This window comes from Varanus komodoensis, unplaced genomic scaffold (assembly GCF_004798865.1).
Source record: "Varanus komodoensis strain SLA01 unplaced genomic scaffold, ASM479886v1 scaffold1, whole genome shotgun sequence".
NCBI classification, from domain to species: domain Eukaryota; kingdom Metazoa; phylum Chordata; class Lepidosauria; order Squamata; family Varanidae; genus Varanus; species Varanus komodoensis.
In genome coordinates this window covers 53652693-53671753 of record NW_025335268.1, presented here as the reverse complement: position 1 = coordinate 53671753, position 19061 = coordinate 53652693, and the positions used below count along the sequence as shown (strand labels likewise).

General features: G+C 45.8%; 1 protein-coding gene across 1 annotated transcript in view; it reads left to right on the top strand.

Annotated features, from left to right (window-relative positions):
- The first annotated feature begins 526 nt into the window (after window positions 1-526).
- Window positions 527-19061, top strand: part of SLC35F1 (solute carrier family 35 member F1) — a 291918-nt gene continuing 273383 nt past the window's right edge. Inside the window, exon 1 of the mRNA XM_044425827.1 lies at window positions 527-699. Within this exon, the coding sequence (XP_044281762.1) occupies window positions 539-699 (161 nt within the window). The 5' untranslated portion in view covers window positions 527-538. The remainder of the gene's footprint in view (window positions 700-19061) is intronic.

The following is a 19061-nucleotide window of genomic DNA, read 5'->3' as shown; positions in this document are numbered from 1 at the left end:
GCGCAATTAGAGCTGGAGGCGGTCGGGGAAGGGGCGTGTGTGGGGGCTCGCCCGCCCGCCCGCCCGCCCGCCGCGCTCTTGCGTCGCCTCGCCGCCTGATCCAGGCGTGCGCAGAGGCAGCCCCCTTGCCCGGTCTGAGCTGCCGGCGCGGAGCGAGCGCTGCACCGGGAGGGACGGAGGAGGGAGGGAGGGCGGGCGAGGGGCGCCAGGCGGGGAGGAGACAAAAGAGGGGCGCGCGAGGCGAGCGCGGCGAGGAGACGGTCGCGCAGCCGCCTCCCGTCCGCGGACACTCGCTGCTGCGCACCGGCGGCGGCGGCGGCTGCAGGAGGAGCCCGCCCCTCGCTCCATGGAAGAGCGGCGCTGAGGCGCGCGGCGGCGGCGGCGGCGGCTGGAGCTGGAGCCCCGAGGAGCAGCGCGCGAGCCCCGGCAGCCGCCCCCGCGGGCGCTCCCGCTGGCTTTTCCGCGGGACCCTCGCCTCGGCGGCCGGGCGGCGCACGATGCGCCCTGCTGCTCTCTTCTGATCGCCAGCCCCGCCGCGATGATCTCCCCCGAGCAGCAGCAGCAGCAGCAGCAGCCCAACCATGTCGTGGCGACCATCGAGAACCTGCCGCCCGAGGGTGGCGGCGGCGGCAGGAGCGGCAGCCTCTCCGCCCCCTCTTCGACCAGCGTGCGCCAGAGGATCAGGAAAGTGTTTAACAGGTGAGCAGGCTGGAGGGGCGCCGCGCACGTTCGCCCGCCGCCCCGCGGCAGACCCCTTTTTGTCCGCCTTGCCCCCCGTGGAAGAGAAGAGTGCTCGGGGGATCCATAAGAGCCGGGAGAGAAAAACCAGGCAGACCCACCCCCGCCGGCTTCCCTTCCCCCGATCCGGAACTCGAACGTGTGGCTGAATACACGGTTGTGTGAGAAGGGAGCTCTGCACATGTTCAGTGTGGCTCCGTATTTTCTAAGGCTCAGCTCTGGCCTGGGGGTTCCGAGCTTTATGCTGTGGCCACCGCGACCCATCTTCTAGGATGAGCCCTAAAATATTGTCGGTCTGTGGACCAAACCAGCCACTGCCTTAAATCTGTATCTAGCGGCCAGCTCGTTTTTGTTTTCGCTCCCAAGTAGGCGTAGAGAGCAGGTCCTGATCTACATTCTCGTTTTGGATTGGGTTCCTTGCACCTCGTGTAGAGTAAAAAAAGGAAGAACGAACGGGCGGCGGGGGCGGGGGGAACAGCCACTAGATACAGATTTAAAGTAATACCTGCTTTTACCCTCCTGATCTGTTCTTTTGTCCAGAGTTTCTGTAGGGTGGCGGGGAGGATTAAAATAAGGGTCATCCATTTTGTTCAATAGAGTGGTTTTGAATAAGGGGTATCCTCTTCATATAGGGAGTGCTGGCGACTTGTAACAAGGGGCCTCGGGAAATTGTGGTGTTTGGCTGAGTGGTACTTAGGAGAAAGGGCAAAATGGAACCTTGTCTTTGTAGCAGCAGGTGCACAAGAATGCTCGGTAGGTGATCATCACTCCAAAATGGGAGAACTGCGGGCTCACGAGAAAGGAGAAGAGGCACAAAACCACCTCTTGGTTCTTCTTTGGCGTTGCTTCCTTTCCAGCGCTTCACCCAAGTGAAGGGGTGGAAAAGGCAAACGGCTCCAACCGGGCGATCTCTGTCTTGGGAGAATGAACTGCCGCCCCCACCTTCACTCCGTGCGAGCGTATTCATCCTGTCAGGTGCAGGCAAGGGGATGCTGCTGAGCACTGCTGATAGTGGTGTTCTGAGGGCAGGGCAGCAGGGAATCCCGGATTTGGGGAGTTTCTGCATCCAAGAGGAACAATCTTTTTGTAGCCCAAGAGAAGGAAGGGGGAGTGGTGAAGGCAAAGGCAGCCTTTGCACAGAGCAAAGTGTGTTCTGTCACTGGCTGTGAAAAATGATCATGTTTGGTTAGGGGAACATGGTGGTTGTAACCCAGCCAGCTGTTAATGCTCTAAGAATGTTCTTTTTTAAAACAACAGTTTGTGTATACCCAGGACTCTCATTCCTGTTGCTCTTGCTCCATCGATCTGGAATAATCCAGGCTTCCTTGCATCTTTTCCAAAGGAAATCTTCAGCATGAGAAATCATTTTGCCAAGCACTTTCAGACTGTAATGGTGAAATCTCCAAGGGGCTCATTCCTGGTTCGGATTACTTGAGTCAGGAGTATGAAGTAAGGAGGATTTAGAAATACATCCATGGAGATTAGTCTGTTCCTTATTTGCATTGGGATGTATTGTGTGTCTGTTTGCAATATTCCAAACAAACAAAGCCTAATGCCCCCTGAGGGCTTCAGCGGGTTTGGATTAGCATAAGTCTGCCTGCTGGTGATAGGGAAAGTTCTCACTGTAGAGATGATCCAAGTTCTTAACAGAAGAGGTGATACAGTTTTGATTCTCTTTGCAGGTGATCCCTAATAAGAAGGTACAAAAATTACAAGGTAGAAAGAAGCTGGTTTAACCTGCAGGAGAATCCTACATTCAGAATCAGTTGATTTCAAGCTGGTATCCTTAAAAAAACCTCTATGATCTTAATTTCTTTTCCCTGGGTCTGGTGATCTTGCATATTCTCCTATGTGTGTTGAGAAGGTCCTACAGTGTGGGATACTGACTTCCATGGGAATTTCTAAAGGGAAGGCCAACTGAACCAATTGTGAGGGCATGTATCCACATTCCTAACTATGCAATTCACTTAGGCAAGAATGGAGAACCTTAGCTCTAATATGTTGATGGACTCCAGCTCCCATTAGCCCCAGTCCACAGGACCTATGGTTGGGGATTTTGATAACTGTCATCCAACAACATCTGGAGGGCCAAGGGCACTTTGCCAATGAACTCAGTGGAGTAAGCTCTGGCACTGGGAAGAAGAGAATCCCCCAAAATTGGGCAGAGTGACCTTCTGTGAGTAGAGTCTTCCTTGCAGAAGGCAGATCTTGGTGAACAATTGTGTATATAGTAGAGATATTGTTTCTATCTTGTCTTGCTCCCTGTCCATCTTCTCTTTCACACATGCAGTGGGCTGGTTCACACAATTACCATAGTCCATGGCAGCCCTCCATGGGTTGTGGCAACTATTGGTGGCCACTTTGAATATCCAGGCTGTGGCAGGTTTGGCTGGTACAGTAAGCCACACTCAGATGATAAGACAAATGGTACCAGTGTGCACCATAGTTTAAACACAACCCACTGTGGTTGTTTAACCCAGAATAATTATGCAAGTTAATCCAACAGCTTCCCTTTCCTTCTCCTACAGTGTAAGAAAGGACTCTAATTAAAGGCCAATGTAGGCATGTAGCACACAGGTAGTGATTATATGGAGACAGGACCATCCCAGGTACCATTCAACTTCATGCCATTAGTCCAGACTCTAGTATTATGTGCAAAAACTTCTCCCTACTCATTTCCTTCACACCAAGCATAATTTGCTGAGGCTTGCATATTGAAATGCTGGCCAGTGCAAGCCACTGTAGTCCCTGAGGGTTAATTGTTGGCTTGTTGTGGTGTGTGAACTCAATCATGGGGCCAGTTGGCATGACCAGCATGGCCCAGTGTGGCCTACTTGAGCCATGGGGTGCTGCCAGTGGCAATTATCATGTCATGCAAACCTAGTGAAGGTTGAAGAACTCTTGCATAATCCTTAGTGTGTTTTAGGGCTACATGAAGATAGTTTAATCCTCACACAAGCTACCCTCACTAGGTTCAGATGGCATGATAAGCCAGGGTGTGTTTGTCTACAGTGGTCATGAAATACCAGTCTGTGTCATGGAGGAGCTGATTTGTTGCTGAGGGTGGCCTGTCTTTTGCATGGCTGTGGAAAGGTGTTCCCTGTTCTGTACCACCCAGTAGGAACAACACTATGCTAGAGGCTCCGTCTCCAGTGTGGTGCCATCCAGATATTTTTGACCCCATCTCCCATCAGTTTTGACTATTGGCCATGCTGGCTTAGGACAATGGGAGCTGAAGTCCAAAATATTTGAAAAGGACCTCTTGGAGTAAAAACTGTTCTGGCAGTCACTGTGGCCCAAGTTGAATGTATGGTTACCACCATGCACTGCTTACCTCCGAATTAGAACAGCATATCATAGTTTTGAAATGGGTTTTTAATTCTGCTTTGGACATGAGATGTGGCTAGTGGGAATGATCATTTGTATGATTTGGATAGTGTGGCTAACTGGTTACCTTAAATGAGAAGGTGGAGGAGAAAGGGTTACAGAATATGACAATGGTCCAGACTCACAGTGGCGAGGGGAAAGGCACTCTTAAAGGTGTCTGCTTTCCTTGAGTATTTCATGTATTCAAAATCACACTCCTGGAAATGAATAGAGATTTGAAGGCAGGGTCCTAATTAAGCCTCTCTCCTAGTTAAAAAGTGACAAGATATAGGAGTACATCTTAATTTTCCAAGTGTTTTCAAAATTTGGAACTGATTATCTTGTGGCCACCAACCCTGCTGATGTTTTCTGTGACTCATCAGGTAATATTATTCTTCTCACTCGGGGAACATCTTGAAAGCTTGTTGGAAAGCAAAAACATATTTTACTTAATTGGGCATAGATGTAGAATGCTTAAAGCAAATATTATCTGACCTGCACTAGTGTAGGCACTCTTGTTGAAGTACGTGTTTGAAGCTGTTATGGGGAAATCTATGCAAGACACTGCATTGCCTTTTTGGCAGAGTGAGATATTGGATCCACAACTGTAAACGGTAGTGTATTAGAGCATGTACGTGGGGAGACTGCTTTTCATTTGCAGTCTCCCCTGTTCTGCATCATAAACTGTTCTCAGTTCTTAAAGAGTAGAAGAGAAAAGGAAACTGGAGGGAGGGAGAGAATGAAATAAAAGATCTGAATAGGAAAATGGTCATTTACTGTGGACTCATCTGCAGATGAGTACATGGAAAGAGGTTATTTATAGTCAAAGCTCTCTGGGTGGTATACAGAAAATCCATCTTTAAAACACAATATAAAACAATGCGGAGCCATTTAATGCAAAACATTCTTAAAACACTCAATGTAAACATCCTGGGATACTTTAAAAACCTTATGTGCAGTCTAGCACCTGAGAGTAGTGAGAAAGAGAGTGAGATGGCAGGGGTTTACAATATGCTTGAGTTTAGGGATCGACAGACTTCAGGCTAGACAGACCAACATTTCTCTTTTTTAATTAGAACGTCAAGGTCCACCAACCAGAGCCAGATGCAAAATGGTGACATAGCAATATGCATATGAAGGAGGGCATTTTGAGGATCAGACTGACTTTGAGCACATGACCAGCCCAGTAATGGGTTTTCAGTCTTTTGTACTACAACTGAGCTCCTCTCTTTTTGCATGCAAATATTAATGCTTGCTTGCTCTCCAAACTTTTGTTGTTAGAACAGTCTAATATGGGAGGGGGAGCCTTTAGTAGTTGTTATGATTAAACTGTTGGGAACCCAAAACGCTTCCTGATCTATTGCAGATCACCTCAAGGTCCAGCAGTAAATCCTGATGTACCTTCTGGCTGCCCTTGACTTCCACCTGTTGGCTCATGGATGTGATGTAAGGCTTCCTTAGGAGTTGCTAGACTTTGGTCAGAGCAGGTATAGATTCAGGAGGAAGAATCTCGACTTCTCCACATGGGAAACTGGATCCTCACTGCTTGTATGTTCTTAATATGAGTCAAATAAGTGCAGGGTAGAGTGGCTACAGTGATGTCTGGGGCAGACCATTGTAGATGATCATCTGCATCATATCCTATTTTTATGCTTCCACGGACTTGGCTATTTGCTTGGCTGTTTCTTGAAGAAGACTGCTGAGTATATGAGCTGTAAATATCTTAGCATGAATCTTGGGTCACCCCTTTCCAACCTGATGCACTCCTGATGTGTTGATCTACAACTCCCGTCATCTCCAGCCAGCATGGCTTGCTCAACAGGACAGCCAATCATCATGTGAACCCAGTGAGCTTGGGTTTAAACAACCCTAGAACAGGCCATGGATTATGGGAGGGTTGTTTAATCCTTGCATAGGCTATGTCCTCTGGGGTCATATGACAGGACGACCTTTCAGTGGTGGTTGATTATGCAAAGTGGTGCCTGCAGGCACCATGGCTGCCACATCCTGTGAATCAGGTCATCAGGAAGGCACCAGACTAGAAAAGATTGTCATAGGGATAAAATGCCTGGCAGGATATTGTACGGCCTCTCAATTATATTTTGTTTTGATTGCAAAGCCATTTAGGAAGTGTTCAGTTTCAGTGAAAGAAAGAGAGCAGAAGGACTGCTTCCCCTTTCCACCTGTTGTCCTTTCCAGATCACTGTGTCTATGGTGGTTTTCTCCCTTTAAGGTAAAAAATAAAGATACCTTAGTGTAGTAGGCCCTCCCCCATTGTAGGAAAGAATCTTGAAGGGGCTGAGTAGAAAAATGTGGAAAGAGAGGATTAAGCAGCTCCTTCTCCTGCTTTTCAGCTGCATGTTGCAACTTTTGATGCAGCTTCCCAGTTAAAGATAACAACAAACACCCCAGGTCAGAAACTAGACAACAAAATAGAATGATTTTTAAACTTGCTCAAAGGGTAGATGATTTAATCTGGTCTTCTGTTGTCAGGCTGAAGATCAGTGAGCAATCTTTTGTTTGGGTAAGCTTTTTGTTTCTGTTGGTTTATGTTCCACTCAGAGATATTGAAATACACTTCACTTTCTTCTTAGATGGAAACAAGAGAGTGACTGAGTGAGTGAGCCTCCAGATGAAGTGCTTTTGCATGATTTAGACTGCACTCCCATTACCAAAAGCTTCCAGCTTTGAAAGTCAGACCCCCTTTGTTCTATGTTTTTCTTTTTCCACTGGGAAGTAGAGTGGACTGAATTTTGTGTGAGCTTTGCCCCAACTTTTGACAGCTGGAAGTCATATGTTGTTCTGTGAATGCATTTTACAGCAATAATACTTTCTTGGAGGCCAGGATTCACTATTTGTTTACAAGTGACTTGATGACTATGAATATTCTTTTCCCTGCATAAGCAAACCTTTCTGAACTAATGGTGATGTGAATTTGCTGTGCGCCTGTGTTCATGTCTTTCTCACTTTCCAGTAATGAAATGGGAGAGCAAGTTAAATGCTTTAAAAAGGAAAGGATAAAATAAAATCTTAGGGTTTAGAAGAACATAATTGAATTGATTACTCATAGAGGAATGATGAGGGATATACCATGTGGGCTAGGACAGAAATAATATGGTTTCACACTTACTGCAGGAGCCAGGAGTGAGAACCAGGAGGTCAAAACCAGATCCAACTCCATGGAGTCATGCAGAGTCCCAGCCTGAACAGGGAACATTTATAGCCCTTCCTATGGGGGAAACTGGTGACTTCTAGGTCAGTGGGGTCCCTCATCCATTGATGCCAACCCTTTGTGCTTAATAGGAGCTATCCATGGTGCTGAAATCCACCAAAATCAGCTCTTGAACATGGAGCCCCATGGACACCTCCTGCAGAGCTTGAAAGAAAAGTTGCACTGGAAGAGTGCCATTGACATAGGGAAGGAGTCTCCAGCCTTTCTTATCTTGCTTTTGAATAGAGCGAGCTGGTGGCCAGTCTGGTTGCGCAGAGCTGGGAGCAAAGTGTTGCCTGAGGAAACAGTGCAGTCTGTAACCTTGTTGGTGGCAAACAATATGGGGCTGCCATACACAGAGCTGTGGGTTTCTGGTTCTAGTCTTGGCAGCCCCTGACACTGGCAAATCAGAAGCCAGGCTGAAGTGCACAATATGGCACTGGTGCAACTTCTCCCATCCATGCCATACATTTCCCCTTTCCTTCTTTCCCATAGTTAAGCAGTTAGTCAACAAAAGCTTTCCCCAAACTAAATGCTAGCCAGAGTTTTCCATAAAGCCAGGATATGACTGCTCAGTTGGAAGATACTTTCAGACCCTGTGTCAGGAAACCCTTTCGCCACATCAGCATATTATTCCAACCAAGGACAATCTAAGTAGATTTCCTCTGTTTTTGACGATCAACTGTGAGTATCATTGCTTCTGCAGCCAAAGTGGTACCACCCACATAGAAGTGTAGGTGTCAGCAGACTGAGGAGAACTAAGGTTTGCAGAAGTATAGAAAGCCTTTAAAGTGGTGGTTGTGGGGGGAAGGCTGATGGGAGAAGTCTCTGCAGAAGCCCAGTGAGGTGTGGGGATAGAAGCACTGGGAAGGTAAAGGAGAGAGGAGGGCATGGTTGACCAGAATGGTGAACAAGAGCACTCCAGGCTGTAACATTTTGTTGTCTAAGTTGCCCCCTCCAAGTAGACCTATCAGAAAGGCCTTCTCAGTTTCCTCTGACAAGCAAGTTTAAGATTGTGTACTATTACAGTGGTACCTCGGCTCATGAACACCTCTGTTCACGACCAAACTGGGTTGCAAACAAAAATTTCATAAAAATGTTGACTCAGGTCGTGAAATCCACATTGAGTGGCAACCGTGATCACGGCCATCTCCTGCGAGTGGGGAGATGGCCACAATTGTGCTGGGGGAGCAGGGGGAGATGGCTGAGATCGCGCCCATCTTTCCTGCATGAGCGTGCTCATGATTGTGCCCGTCTTTTTTCTTGCAGGAGTGCAACCACGATCTCGGCCATCTCCCCCCACCCCCCAGCATGATCGCGCCCGTCTCCCCAGCATTTCCACCCGTCTTGTGCCAGCATTCCCACCTGTCTCCCCCCGCAGCGTGCCGGGATGACGGGTGGGGGTGAGGAGATGGCTGTGCTCTGCTCAGGGTGGGTGGGGGAGATGGCCGCGATCTTTGTTGTTCTTTGTCACTTTGCTTCACATTTTTTTGATTTAAAAAAAAAAAAGGTTACAGAACGGATTAACCTTATTTACATTGAACCTTATGGGGAAATTTAACTTGGCTCACGACCGATTTGGCTCATGACCAGAGTCCTGGAACGGATTAAGTTCATGAGCCAAGGTATCACTGTACTTTGCTCTTCTTTCACACACATGCATGTATATAGCAGAGGGATTTCCTTGTCAAATCTGGAAAAAGTAACAAATCCTGTTGGAGTAGGTAAGGCCAGAAATCCTCCTCTGAAATACATGTCTTAGAGAGAGGCAGAGGGAGAGTTTGCATTCTACTGTTTGTTATGCCTATATTAGAACTCAGATGCCATGGAGAAGCACCCTGGGAGAGGCTGATAGTCCACTGGGCTAAATGCTATTAAGAACATGCATTCTTTCAGATGGATGTTACTAAACTAGATTCTCTAACATTTATTTCAGTAGTGCTGTGCCTCCTGCCAATCTGAAGTAGAAATCCTAACATATGTGGTCTTCCTAAAATGAAATTTCAGATTGACCATTTTCTTAACAAGGATATAAAACTTTTCCTGCAATTTTATGAGCCCTCACAATTCATAACAGCAGTGTTATGGATGACTAGAGAATTGCTTTCATCAGTGAAACTGTGATGGTGCAGAATTCTCCTCTTCACTCAACGTGGCAACTTGGAGCTACTGTTGTTTCTAGCAATTCTTCTGTAATTTAGAGCAACATTTTCTGTGGGTGTTTTGCTTCTTCTCAAGATGATTTATCACACTTCCACATTAATGATGTATTATTGGATTATAGGATATTCTCTTTTGGAGGATTAACCTCCTAAATTGATGAGGCAATTGTTTCAGTTTCTTGTCATGTGTTAGGGCTTCTGCTGCACTGGTAACTATATGAGCAAATTATTTACTTACTTCTTCTTGTCTGTATTTGTCTTTACAGCAAGTTTTCCTAGGCTTCCTGAGAATTTGCTAACAGCCTTTCTTTAACAGGACTTCAGAAAACCCACAACGTTCCTCTCTAGATTTATTTTCTGAGAATATGGGATCATGCCTATGGGTGCCATGACTGTTCATGGTTTATTTAGCCCATGAGGAGCTGTAGTGTCTTTGTTCGGCATATGATTGAGCAAACCATGGGTTAGTCCCTTAATCCTGGCCCTTCCTCTGACTGTCATATCTAACAAAGGCTTGATTGGTGGCAACAGGGAAGAAGACTTCATCTGTGGTAGTCCCCCCCAGTTATGGTAAGTGTTCCCCACGGACACCTGCCTGAAAGCAACTTTACTAACCTTTCAGTTCCAGGTTAAGACTGCTCTCAGTGCCAAGGTATTTAATAACTTTAAATAGCATGTGAGAGTTTCAACAACTTAACAGCTGTTTTAACAGGTCTACTTGTATTTGTGTTATTAAAGTTGTTGATTTTGATTTGGTTTGATTTAAGAATTTCTATAGTGAAATTTTATGATGTTTTCATTGCTATTTCTATATTATACTATTTTTATTGCATTTTATGAAGTGTTGTAAAGCACTCAAAGAACATTGACCATTGGGTGGCACGGAAATTAGATTAATAAATAGCAACCCTGCTGTCTAGGTTCAGATGACACATCAAGTCAGGACAACTCCTGGCCTATTCACACCAGTGGACAGCACATGCCATGGTGCCCCAAGGGTGGATCAACCATGGTGGTCTGCCATGTTATCCAAACATGGCTATGGTTTATACAGCCGAGAGTTCACAAGCATGGGTTCTTTTCTAGGCTCTCTTCTAGTGTGTGACTGAAAGTTCTCTTCTAGGTTCTCTTCTAGTGTATGATCTGTAAATATTACTTCTAAATCATGAGAAGTAGTACTTCCTGTATACTCCTCACTAGTCAGACCTCACCTGGAATACTGTGTCCCGTTCTGGGCACCAAGATTTAAGAAAGATGCAGGTAAATTAGAAAGGATCCAGCGGAGGGCAACAAAAATGATCCAGGGTTTGGAAACACTGCCCTATGAGGAGAGACTGAGAGAACTAGGCATGTTCAACCTTGAGAAGAGAAGACTGAGCGGGGACAAGATATCCCTCTGTAAGTACCTCAAAGGCTGTCACAAACAGGAAGGTCAAGATTTCTTCTTGCCAGAGTATAGGACACAGAATAATCAATTCAAGTTGCAACAACCCAGATTCAGGCTGGACATCAGGAAAAGCTTCCTCACTGTCAGAGAAATACAACAGTGGAACCAGCTGCCCAGAGAGGAGGTGGGCTGTCCCTTGGTGGAGGCATTCAAAAAGCATCTAGACAGCCATCTGAGTGGGATAGTGTAACGTGGTGTCCTGCAACAGCAGGGAGTTGGGCTCAATGGCCTTCATTGGCCCTTCCAACTCTACTATGATTCTAGGGTTATAAAGAGAAAAAACTCTATTTCCTGAGATAGTTTACTAAAAGGCACACACACTAAAGAGGCCTAGTGGATAAAATCAGTTCTGTTGTAGTCTGTTAACCTGACTTACCTGTTACGTGTTCTTGTCTCTTCCTAAATGCAGAAGGCAATATCCAATTGTAGTCTACGTCAAGTAGAACCATTGAAATGCACAATACTTAAGTTAGTTACAGCTAACTTATATTCATTTCAGTGGGTCTACTCTATAACAGGCTACTGTTGGGTACTATGCAGAGAAGCCATCCACAGAGTATAATGGAGCAAGAAGATTAAATCACTATTCTAAGAATAAACATTTCAAGTGTTTATTCTAAGTGCTTCTTCTAATGCTGCAGAAGACTCCTGCAAGTCCCTTGGACTGTAAGGCGATCAAACTGGTCAGTCCTAGAGGAGATCAATCCTGACTGCTCTTTAGAAGGCCAGATACTGAAGATGAAATTCAAATGCTTTGGCCACGTAATGAGAAGGAAGGACTCCCTGGAGAAGAGCCTAATGCTGGGAACAATAGATGGCAAAAGAAGAAGGGGACGGCAGAGGATGAAGTGGCTGGACGGAGTTACTGAAGCAGTAGGCGTGAGCTTAAGTGGACTCCAGGGGAAGGTGGAGGACAGGAAGGCCTGGAGGAATGTTGTCCATGGGGTCGTGATGGGTTGGACACCACTTCACGACTAGCAACAAAGCTTCTTCTAAGACGGGGTCCTCAAACTTTTTCAACAGGGGGCCAGTTGAAAGGTGATGGCTACATGTGCGGACTGGTGAGGAGGGGGGGGCTGGGTGTGTGGGCCGGTGAGGCATCGTCGGGTGTGCGCAAGGTGGCATTGGGCGTGCATGGTGGCGGTTCACTTGCTCGCTCTGAGATCTCCCAATGAGTCCAAAACCATCTCCGAGTGAGCAAGCCACCACCTCCTGCCCGCACGGCGAGCACGTGCACAGGCGGGGGGGGCGGGGGGCGGGGCGGCAGCAGCGCAGGCTGGATGAATGGGCACGGTGGGCCGGATCCATCCCGCGGGCCATAGTCTGAGGACTCATGTTCTAAGGCAACCCTTTGATGATGTAGTTCAGAGCATGGAGCCATTGCTCCCAGCTATCCAGAACCCAGTCCAGGCTTCCACAGGCAGGTACCGTCCTTAGGACTGTAGATCCTCCAGGGCAGGGAGATGTAAGAGGACATGCATGTCCCCTCTCATCTCAGCCAGGTTCAGTCACTTGCTTTCTACCCTGGGTAGGTTTCTGCCTTCCTAATCATGGTTATCAGAGAACCACCATTATATCTGTTCAACCACCAAGTCACGCTTTTGCGTTTACAGGTCTTTGCTGAAATTCTAGAGAGGAGAAAAACACTGCCTCCTTTTCTAATAAAGAGCAAACCTGAGTCATAACAAAAGCAGTCATACTTTTAATGGCCATGAGTGAGTCTGTGCTGGAGTCAAGGGTCGCCTGGTAGTTAGTCTCAGTAAGGCTGCATTATTTCACCTCTGTACTATATACCAGAAATATAGCTGCAGAATTTTTTTAAAAAATCAGGACCCCTGATATTTGAAGCCACCAAATTATGCAATTTTATTTGAAACAACAAAACTGTGTAATAATAGATTACAGTAAGACCAACTGCAAAAGATTGCAATTAGCAATTTTAAAAAATGGAATTGGTATAGTACTGTTTTGGAAATGCTGTGCTATTCCAAGTTAGCTTGATCAACTGAGTTGCATCATTAGTGAAGCAGACAGTGACCTGAATAAATTAGAGCATTTCTGCTGTTAATTAAAAGAAATCTGGGGATCAAATGTATTTGCCTTTGCAAGACCTTGCAGAACAAAAGAATTATCTTCCTATGGGGTTTTGTATAAAGATAGAACAAAGAGCTGTTTAATTTCACCTAGTATTTGGACAGTGGCAAAAGTATGGATTGGAAGGCTGTTTTATGTTACATTATTTCCTTTTCACCTTTGGGAGTAAAAGAGTATTGCCAGAGATTTTGTTTGGACTTAAATTATCCCAGATAGGATTAAGAAGGAGCAGAGGTGTGTAAAATGATTGTGCCCACAGTGTCAGTGACCTGGACTCCCAACACACAGAGAAATTCCTTTGCTCCCTTCTGCTTTAGACAAATATGACTGTGGTAGAAGCTTGATTTTGTCTACCTTCCTGTTCGCAACACAGGGGTGGGCAGACTTTAGGCTTTGGTTTTAGTCTTCTCCTCCTCCTCCACTAGAAAGCCCAGCTGGAGCCTGGTGCTAAAGAGTGGCTTAAGACCCAGAGACAAAATGTTTCTGAGTACACAGTCAGATGAAGAATTTGGTTTTGTTAGTGGAAAATGGTCACATACATCTGTTTACACACACATCTTTCCCTGTTCCATGTCCCCTTCCAGCTTTTTATAAAATTTATTTTAGCAATCCAATTTAGGAGGAAAAATGCATTTCTGGTTTGCTTCTCTTAAACCATTGGAAATTTGAAATCCTTGCTGATCTTTTCCAGATTGCTCAGAGATCTCAGTAGATCCCGATCTACCTTGCACTGGCCCCTGTGTTAGCATGCGTAGTAGTTTGGTTCTGACAATGTTAAAAAGTGATGTTAGAATGTTTACAGTACTTGTAATAGGTCATAGGAATGCAGCCTTCCCTTTCCTCCCATGAGGGTAGCTGCTTTGGTGTCATTTATGATGTGTGAACAGATTTCAGAGATTGACCTGGCGTTTCAGGATCTTTCAGGGAAATAATGTACAGACTTACTCTAAAGTAAATCCCACTATGTTCAATATATCTGGCCAGGTCTCTTTTGGTCCCTTTTCAGGATCCCCAGAAGAAATACAAAGATCTCAAGGTGGGAAGAAGGCTGGCTATTTACAGCCCAGCTAGTTTATTGGCTGTTCCAGGTAAATTGGCTAGAAGCATTACTAAAGGTAGAATTAGTAAGCATATAGAAAGAAAAGCCCTGCTGAGAAAATCAACACGGCTTCCACAAAGTCCTGTCTCACCATGCTTTTAGAGTTCTTTGAGAGTGTCAGAAAGCATGCAGGCAAGATGACCTGGTGGACTTTGTTTACATGGACTTCCAAAATTCTTTTGACAGTCCCTGGACAAACTCCTGAGCAAATTTAGCAGTCATGGAATAAGGTCCTGGGTTGTGAGGGGACTGAGGGGTCTTCTTATGGATCAGTAACAGGCTAAAGAACAGAAATCGGAGAGTAGGAATGCCTGTTAAACTTTCCCAGTGGAGGGATGCAAACGGGGGTGCCCCACAGGGATCTGTAATGAGACCATTGATGTTCAATTGTGCATACATGATCTGGAATTAGGAGTGGATAGTGATGTGGCCAGACATGATCTGAGCTAGCAGTGATGGACCAGGAATGACATCCTGAAGTTGTAGTGGACAGCTCAATGAGAATGTCGATCCAGGTGCAGCTGCTGTTAAAAAGGCAAATTCTGTGTTAGGCATAATTAGAAAAGGAATTGAAAATAAAACTGCCAATCTCATACTTCCCATATATGAATCTTCACCTAAGAAAACATATTTCAGGGTTATAAAAAGTGCAGAACAACAAAAATGATCAAGAGGTTGGAGCAGCTCCCTTATGAGGAAATGTTGCAATCTCTAAGTTTGTTTAGCTCAGAAAATAGCCAATTAAAGGAAGACATAATAAGGCATACAGAATTCTATATGCTGTGGTGAAAGTGGATCAGAAGACATTTTTCTCACATTCCCATACTACTAGAACCTTGGAGTCCTTCCGTTCCAGACAGATAAAAGGTTGTACTTCTTCAACTCAACACATTGCTAAACAATGAAATCCCCTTGCAGAAGGTGTAGAGAGGGCCACTACTTTGGACGGCTTTAGAAAGCGGTTGGGCACATTCGTGGAGGAGAGGTCATGTGTGCCTACCAGCCCTGGTGGCTGTTTCCTGCCTCCAGGAGCAGAGCCAGTGTGCCTGTGTGTGCTAGTTGCCGGGGAACTTGGGTGGGAGAGTGTTCTGCACTCCCGGCAGGCTTACGGGATCCTGTGAGCAGCTGGCCAACCGCTTCACGAGCAGAACGCGGGATGGATCCTCAGTTTGATGCCGCAGGGTTCTTCCTGTGTCCTTGTGACTGCAGCCATGCCTCACCACCAGGCAGCTGTACCAGCATCTGAGAGAGGGATTTGGAAGGGCATCTTTCCTTGCTGGGGAGAATGAAGTGCCATTTTAAGTGGGAGAAAAAAACCAAAATCAGAACCTGTGAGGAGTGGCAGGCCACGTTAAGTGATCTGGGGGCTCTTAAAGTACTTCTGGTTGTACACAGAAGGCATTAACATCCCGATCTTTCTTCCCCCTCATCCCACATGCTCACTTGTATGCTCTGCATGCACTTTATTTATTGAGCAGCTTCGGAAGCAAGAGGTTGAGTCACAGAGCGGGGCTCACGCAGCCCTGCATTAGCCTCTGTACCCGACTGCACGCTGAACACGTGAAGAAGCTCACGTACGGAATTGCTGGGTGGGGGCGAGGGGGAGGGGACAGAAGGCTTTCTCACGAGGTGTCATTTGGCGAGAAAAATATACGCTGCTTAGATGTGACATTTGGAAGATCTGCGCTTACTGGGTACCTGTTGTATGCAGAAGATTTTTTTTTTTTTTGCACAGATTGTAACTTCGGCTTTGGGAAAGCGGTTAGTTAGTGGCTCTTGAACTGGGGGTGGTTTCCGAAGAGCAGATGCATAAATGGCTCCATAGACAACTCGGGAGAATGGACAGAGCGGCTCTGATAGAATGGACAGAGCAGCTTTAATGTGCTAATGAGGGGAAGACCAGATGCCAGGAGTGATCAGAGGAGCTCTTTGTGATTCTGTCTCTTTTGAGATGGCTGCAGCCTCTGTCCTTATCGCTGCTGCTGCTGCTCTCAGGCCGGGGAGAGACAGTGGGGCTCTTAGTGAGGTGTTCCTTTCCTTCAGATCAGCAAATAACCTTAAAAATCAACATCTGAATGCTGATTAGGGTAAATCATCAGACAGACCACGCAAGGTTACACAGGGGAGCACGCATGCGCACGCACACACACAACAGGCAGCAGTGAATCTGTCAAGGTCTCTTTCATTTAAGTTGTTTGATTCCCACTGTTACACCCCTTCTTTCCCACTTCTGGTCTGTTTATACAATTTATTCTTAAACATCTGCATGAACTTGTATACATATTTTTGTATGCAGTTTTGTAAAAAATGAACACATTCCCCTCCCCTGTACCACACACAATCTGTTCTGAATCTGCCCTTTGTTCTGTAATATGTGGATTTTGTGCATACTTTCCCACAATACCCACATTTTTAGTTGATGAAGGTGATCACCACATGTTCAGAAATGTGCAGTCTTTGGAGCATGAGTGCATTCTGGCTTGTGCATAAACCTCGAGAATGTGAATGAGATAAGTTTACATCAAGACAAAATTCTCATCCATATTTAGGTTTTTCAATCTTGTGAACAAGTTCTGTCTGTGTGTGTCAGACATGAGGACAGTTTTACAGCTGTTCAGGGCTCCTATAACCATAAAGACACTAAAATACGAAAGCGTGAAGAATTCATGGACACTTCAATCTATGGATTTTTAAGCCATTTGGGATCAACTGCTCAGAGAGCTTCAGCTATTGGGCATTATAGAAATCTAATTAACAACAAAATAATATAGGGTGGGGGAAGATGGTTGAGTTTTTCCTGCTCACTTACCCCGTAGCTACATCTGTACCCCTGGGTGAGGGAAGCTTTCAGCTGCACATACACTTAATTAAGTAATTACTGAGACAGGGAACTACTGGATAACCCTATGGCAAGATACTCTCAAATGGCAAGGAAGGAGACTGCAGTCTCCATTAGCATCGATATTGCACACTTCCTCAGGAAAGCTTTCCTTCTGCTCTTGTGACACCCTGGATTTAATCAGGCCCTTTGGGACATTTCCCCTTCACACCGCTTCTGATGGGCCTCCCCCCACTCCCCAGCATGGCCTGGATTACAGCTTTTTCACAATTAGTCCTTAGGGATGGTGGGCTCCAGTTGGGTTTGCTTGCAACCTTTCAAAGAGTGGCGCAGATGATGAACAATCACAGTTGTTCTTTGTGGGAATGGGGAGAGGTAGTGGGCCTCCTTTTGTGAGTGGGGGCAGAGACAGGGAGAGAGAGAGCATCCACAGCATTCTTTGCAAACCAAATGTATTTATTTCAACAGTCTGTTTTGAAGTGATGTATGGATAGTAATAATTTCTCATGTGATCTCTTTTATCAAAAACTCTTGGTACATTACATAACTCCTCTTCCTCTTGGTAGTGCTCCTGGTAGATTATGGTAGTGTGTTCATTTAAGTGCATTGGATTGGTTTCCCATAACGATGAGACAAAAAACATGGGTTAGCTCCAGACTACTTAGAAGTAGTTTCCAGTGGGTCTTGAGTTTGCCAAAAAGCGGTTGAAAGTTGGGGTGTCGTCACCTAAAAGGCCCTTTGTTTTGGACATGCGTGATGCACTTCTATAGATGGAATTTTAGAAGAGAGGACTGAGGTGAGATATGATAGCACTCTTCAACTACTTGAAAGGTTCTCACACAAGGAGGGTCAGGATCTTGTCTTGATCATCCCAGAGTGCAAGGCACAGAATAATGGACTTCAATTGCAGAAAGCCAGATTCCAGCTGAACATCAGGAAAATCTTTTGAAAGTTAGAGCAATAAAACAATGGAACCAATTACCTAGGGAAGTCATGGGCTCTCCCACACTGGAGACATTCAGGATGCAGCTGGCCAGCCATCTGTCAGAAATGCTTCGACGTGGAGTTCTGCATTGAGCAGAGGGCTGGACCCGATGGCCTTATTGGCCCCTTCAGCCCTACTATTTTGTGATTCTATGAGAAGGATCTCCTCTCATTACTTAGTGCATGGACAGCTAGAGGAGGGGGTATGTTTTCAAAGATTTGGGCTCCAAATTATTCCGGAATCCAAAGGTAAAAACCCTTGGCCTTGATAGCCAAATAGGCCACCAATGTACTGTCTGCAGGACTCATATAATCTAAATCAGCATAGGCAAACCAACCAGAATTCCAGCACCTGAATTCTGCACTAGTTCAAATTTTCAAACCATTCTCAAGGGCTGCCCCATGTATAACATGTTACAGTAATAAACAGTCATCTTTAGTCTCTGGTGATTAAAAAATGCAGGACAGATGTTTTGAAGTTAATTGACCAGCATTCCACTTAAGTTGTATGGTCCTATATCTGGGCTACCTACTGGTCCCACAGAGCTCAACATAAAGATCTGACCATAATGAATGAGTGCCAAGAGACTCACAAAGATATTCCAGGCTTTAAGGATTTAATTTACAAAACTGCTATACAATGGCAAGCAGATAGCAGCAGTTCTAATGCTGATAAACAGACTCATTTGTGTCCAATAACAAGACCCTAATTATTGCCTTCCCAGCACCCAAGTTAATTGCAGCCTCTAAGCCAATATTAGCTGGTAGCAGAAGGGAAGCATCATTCAAGCCATTTATATCAGTGGTCATTAGTCTGTGCCTTTGCCAGTGGAGGAGGTACCTCCAGCGTATCTAAGAACAATAAGAAAAGCCATGCTAGATCAGACCAAAGGTGCTTCTGGTCCAGCACTCCGTACGCATGGTGGCAAAGCAGCTGCCCACAGGTTCCCTCAAGCAGGATGGCTACAAGACCTCCTCCTGCCCAGCCCCGCAGGAACTGCTGTGTGTGAGCATGCCACCGCTGCTAAAGGAGGTGGCACATAGCCAGCGTGGTTATTAACCACCGATTGCCTCCTCCTTCGTGAATCTGTCCTGTCCCTTCTTAAAGCCATCCGGATTGG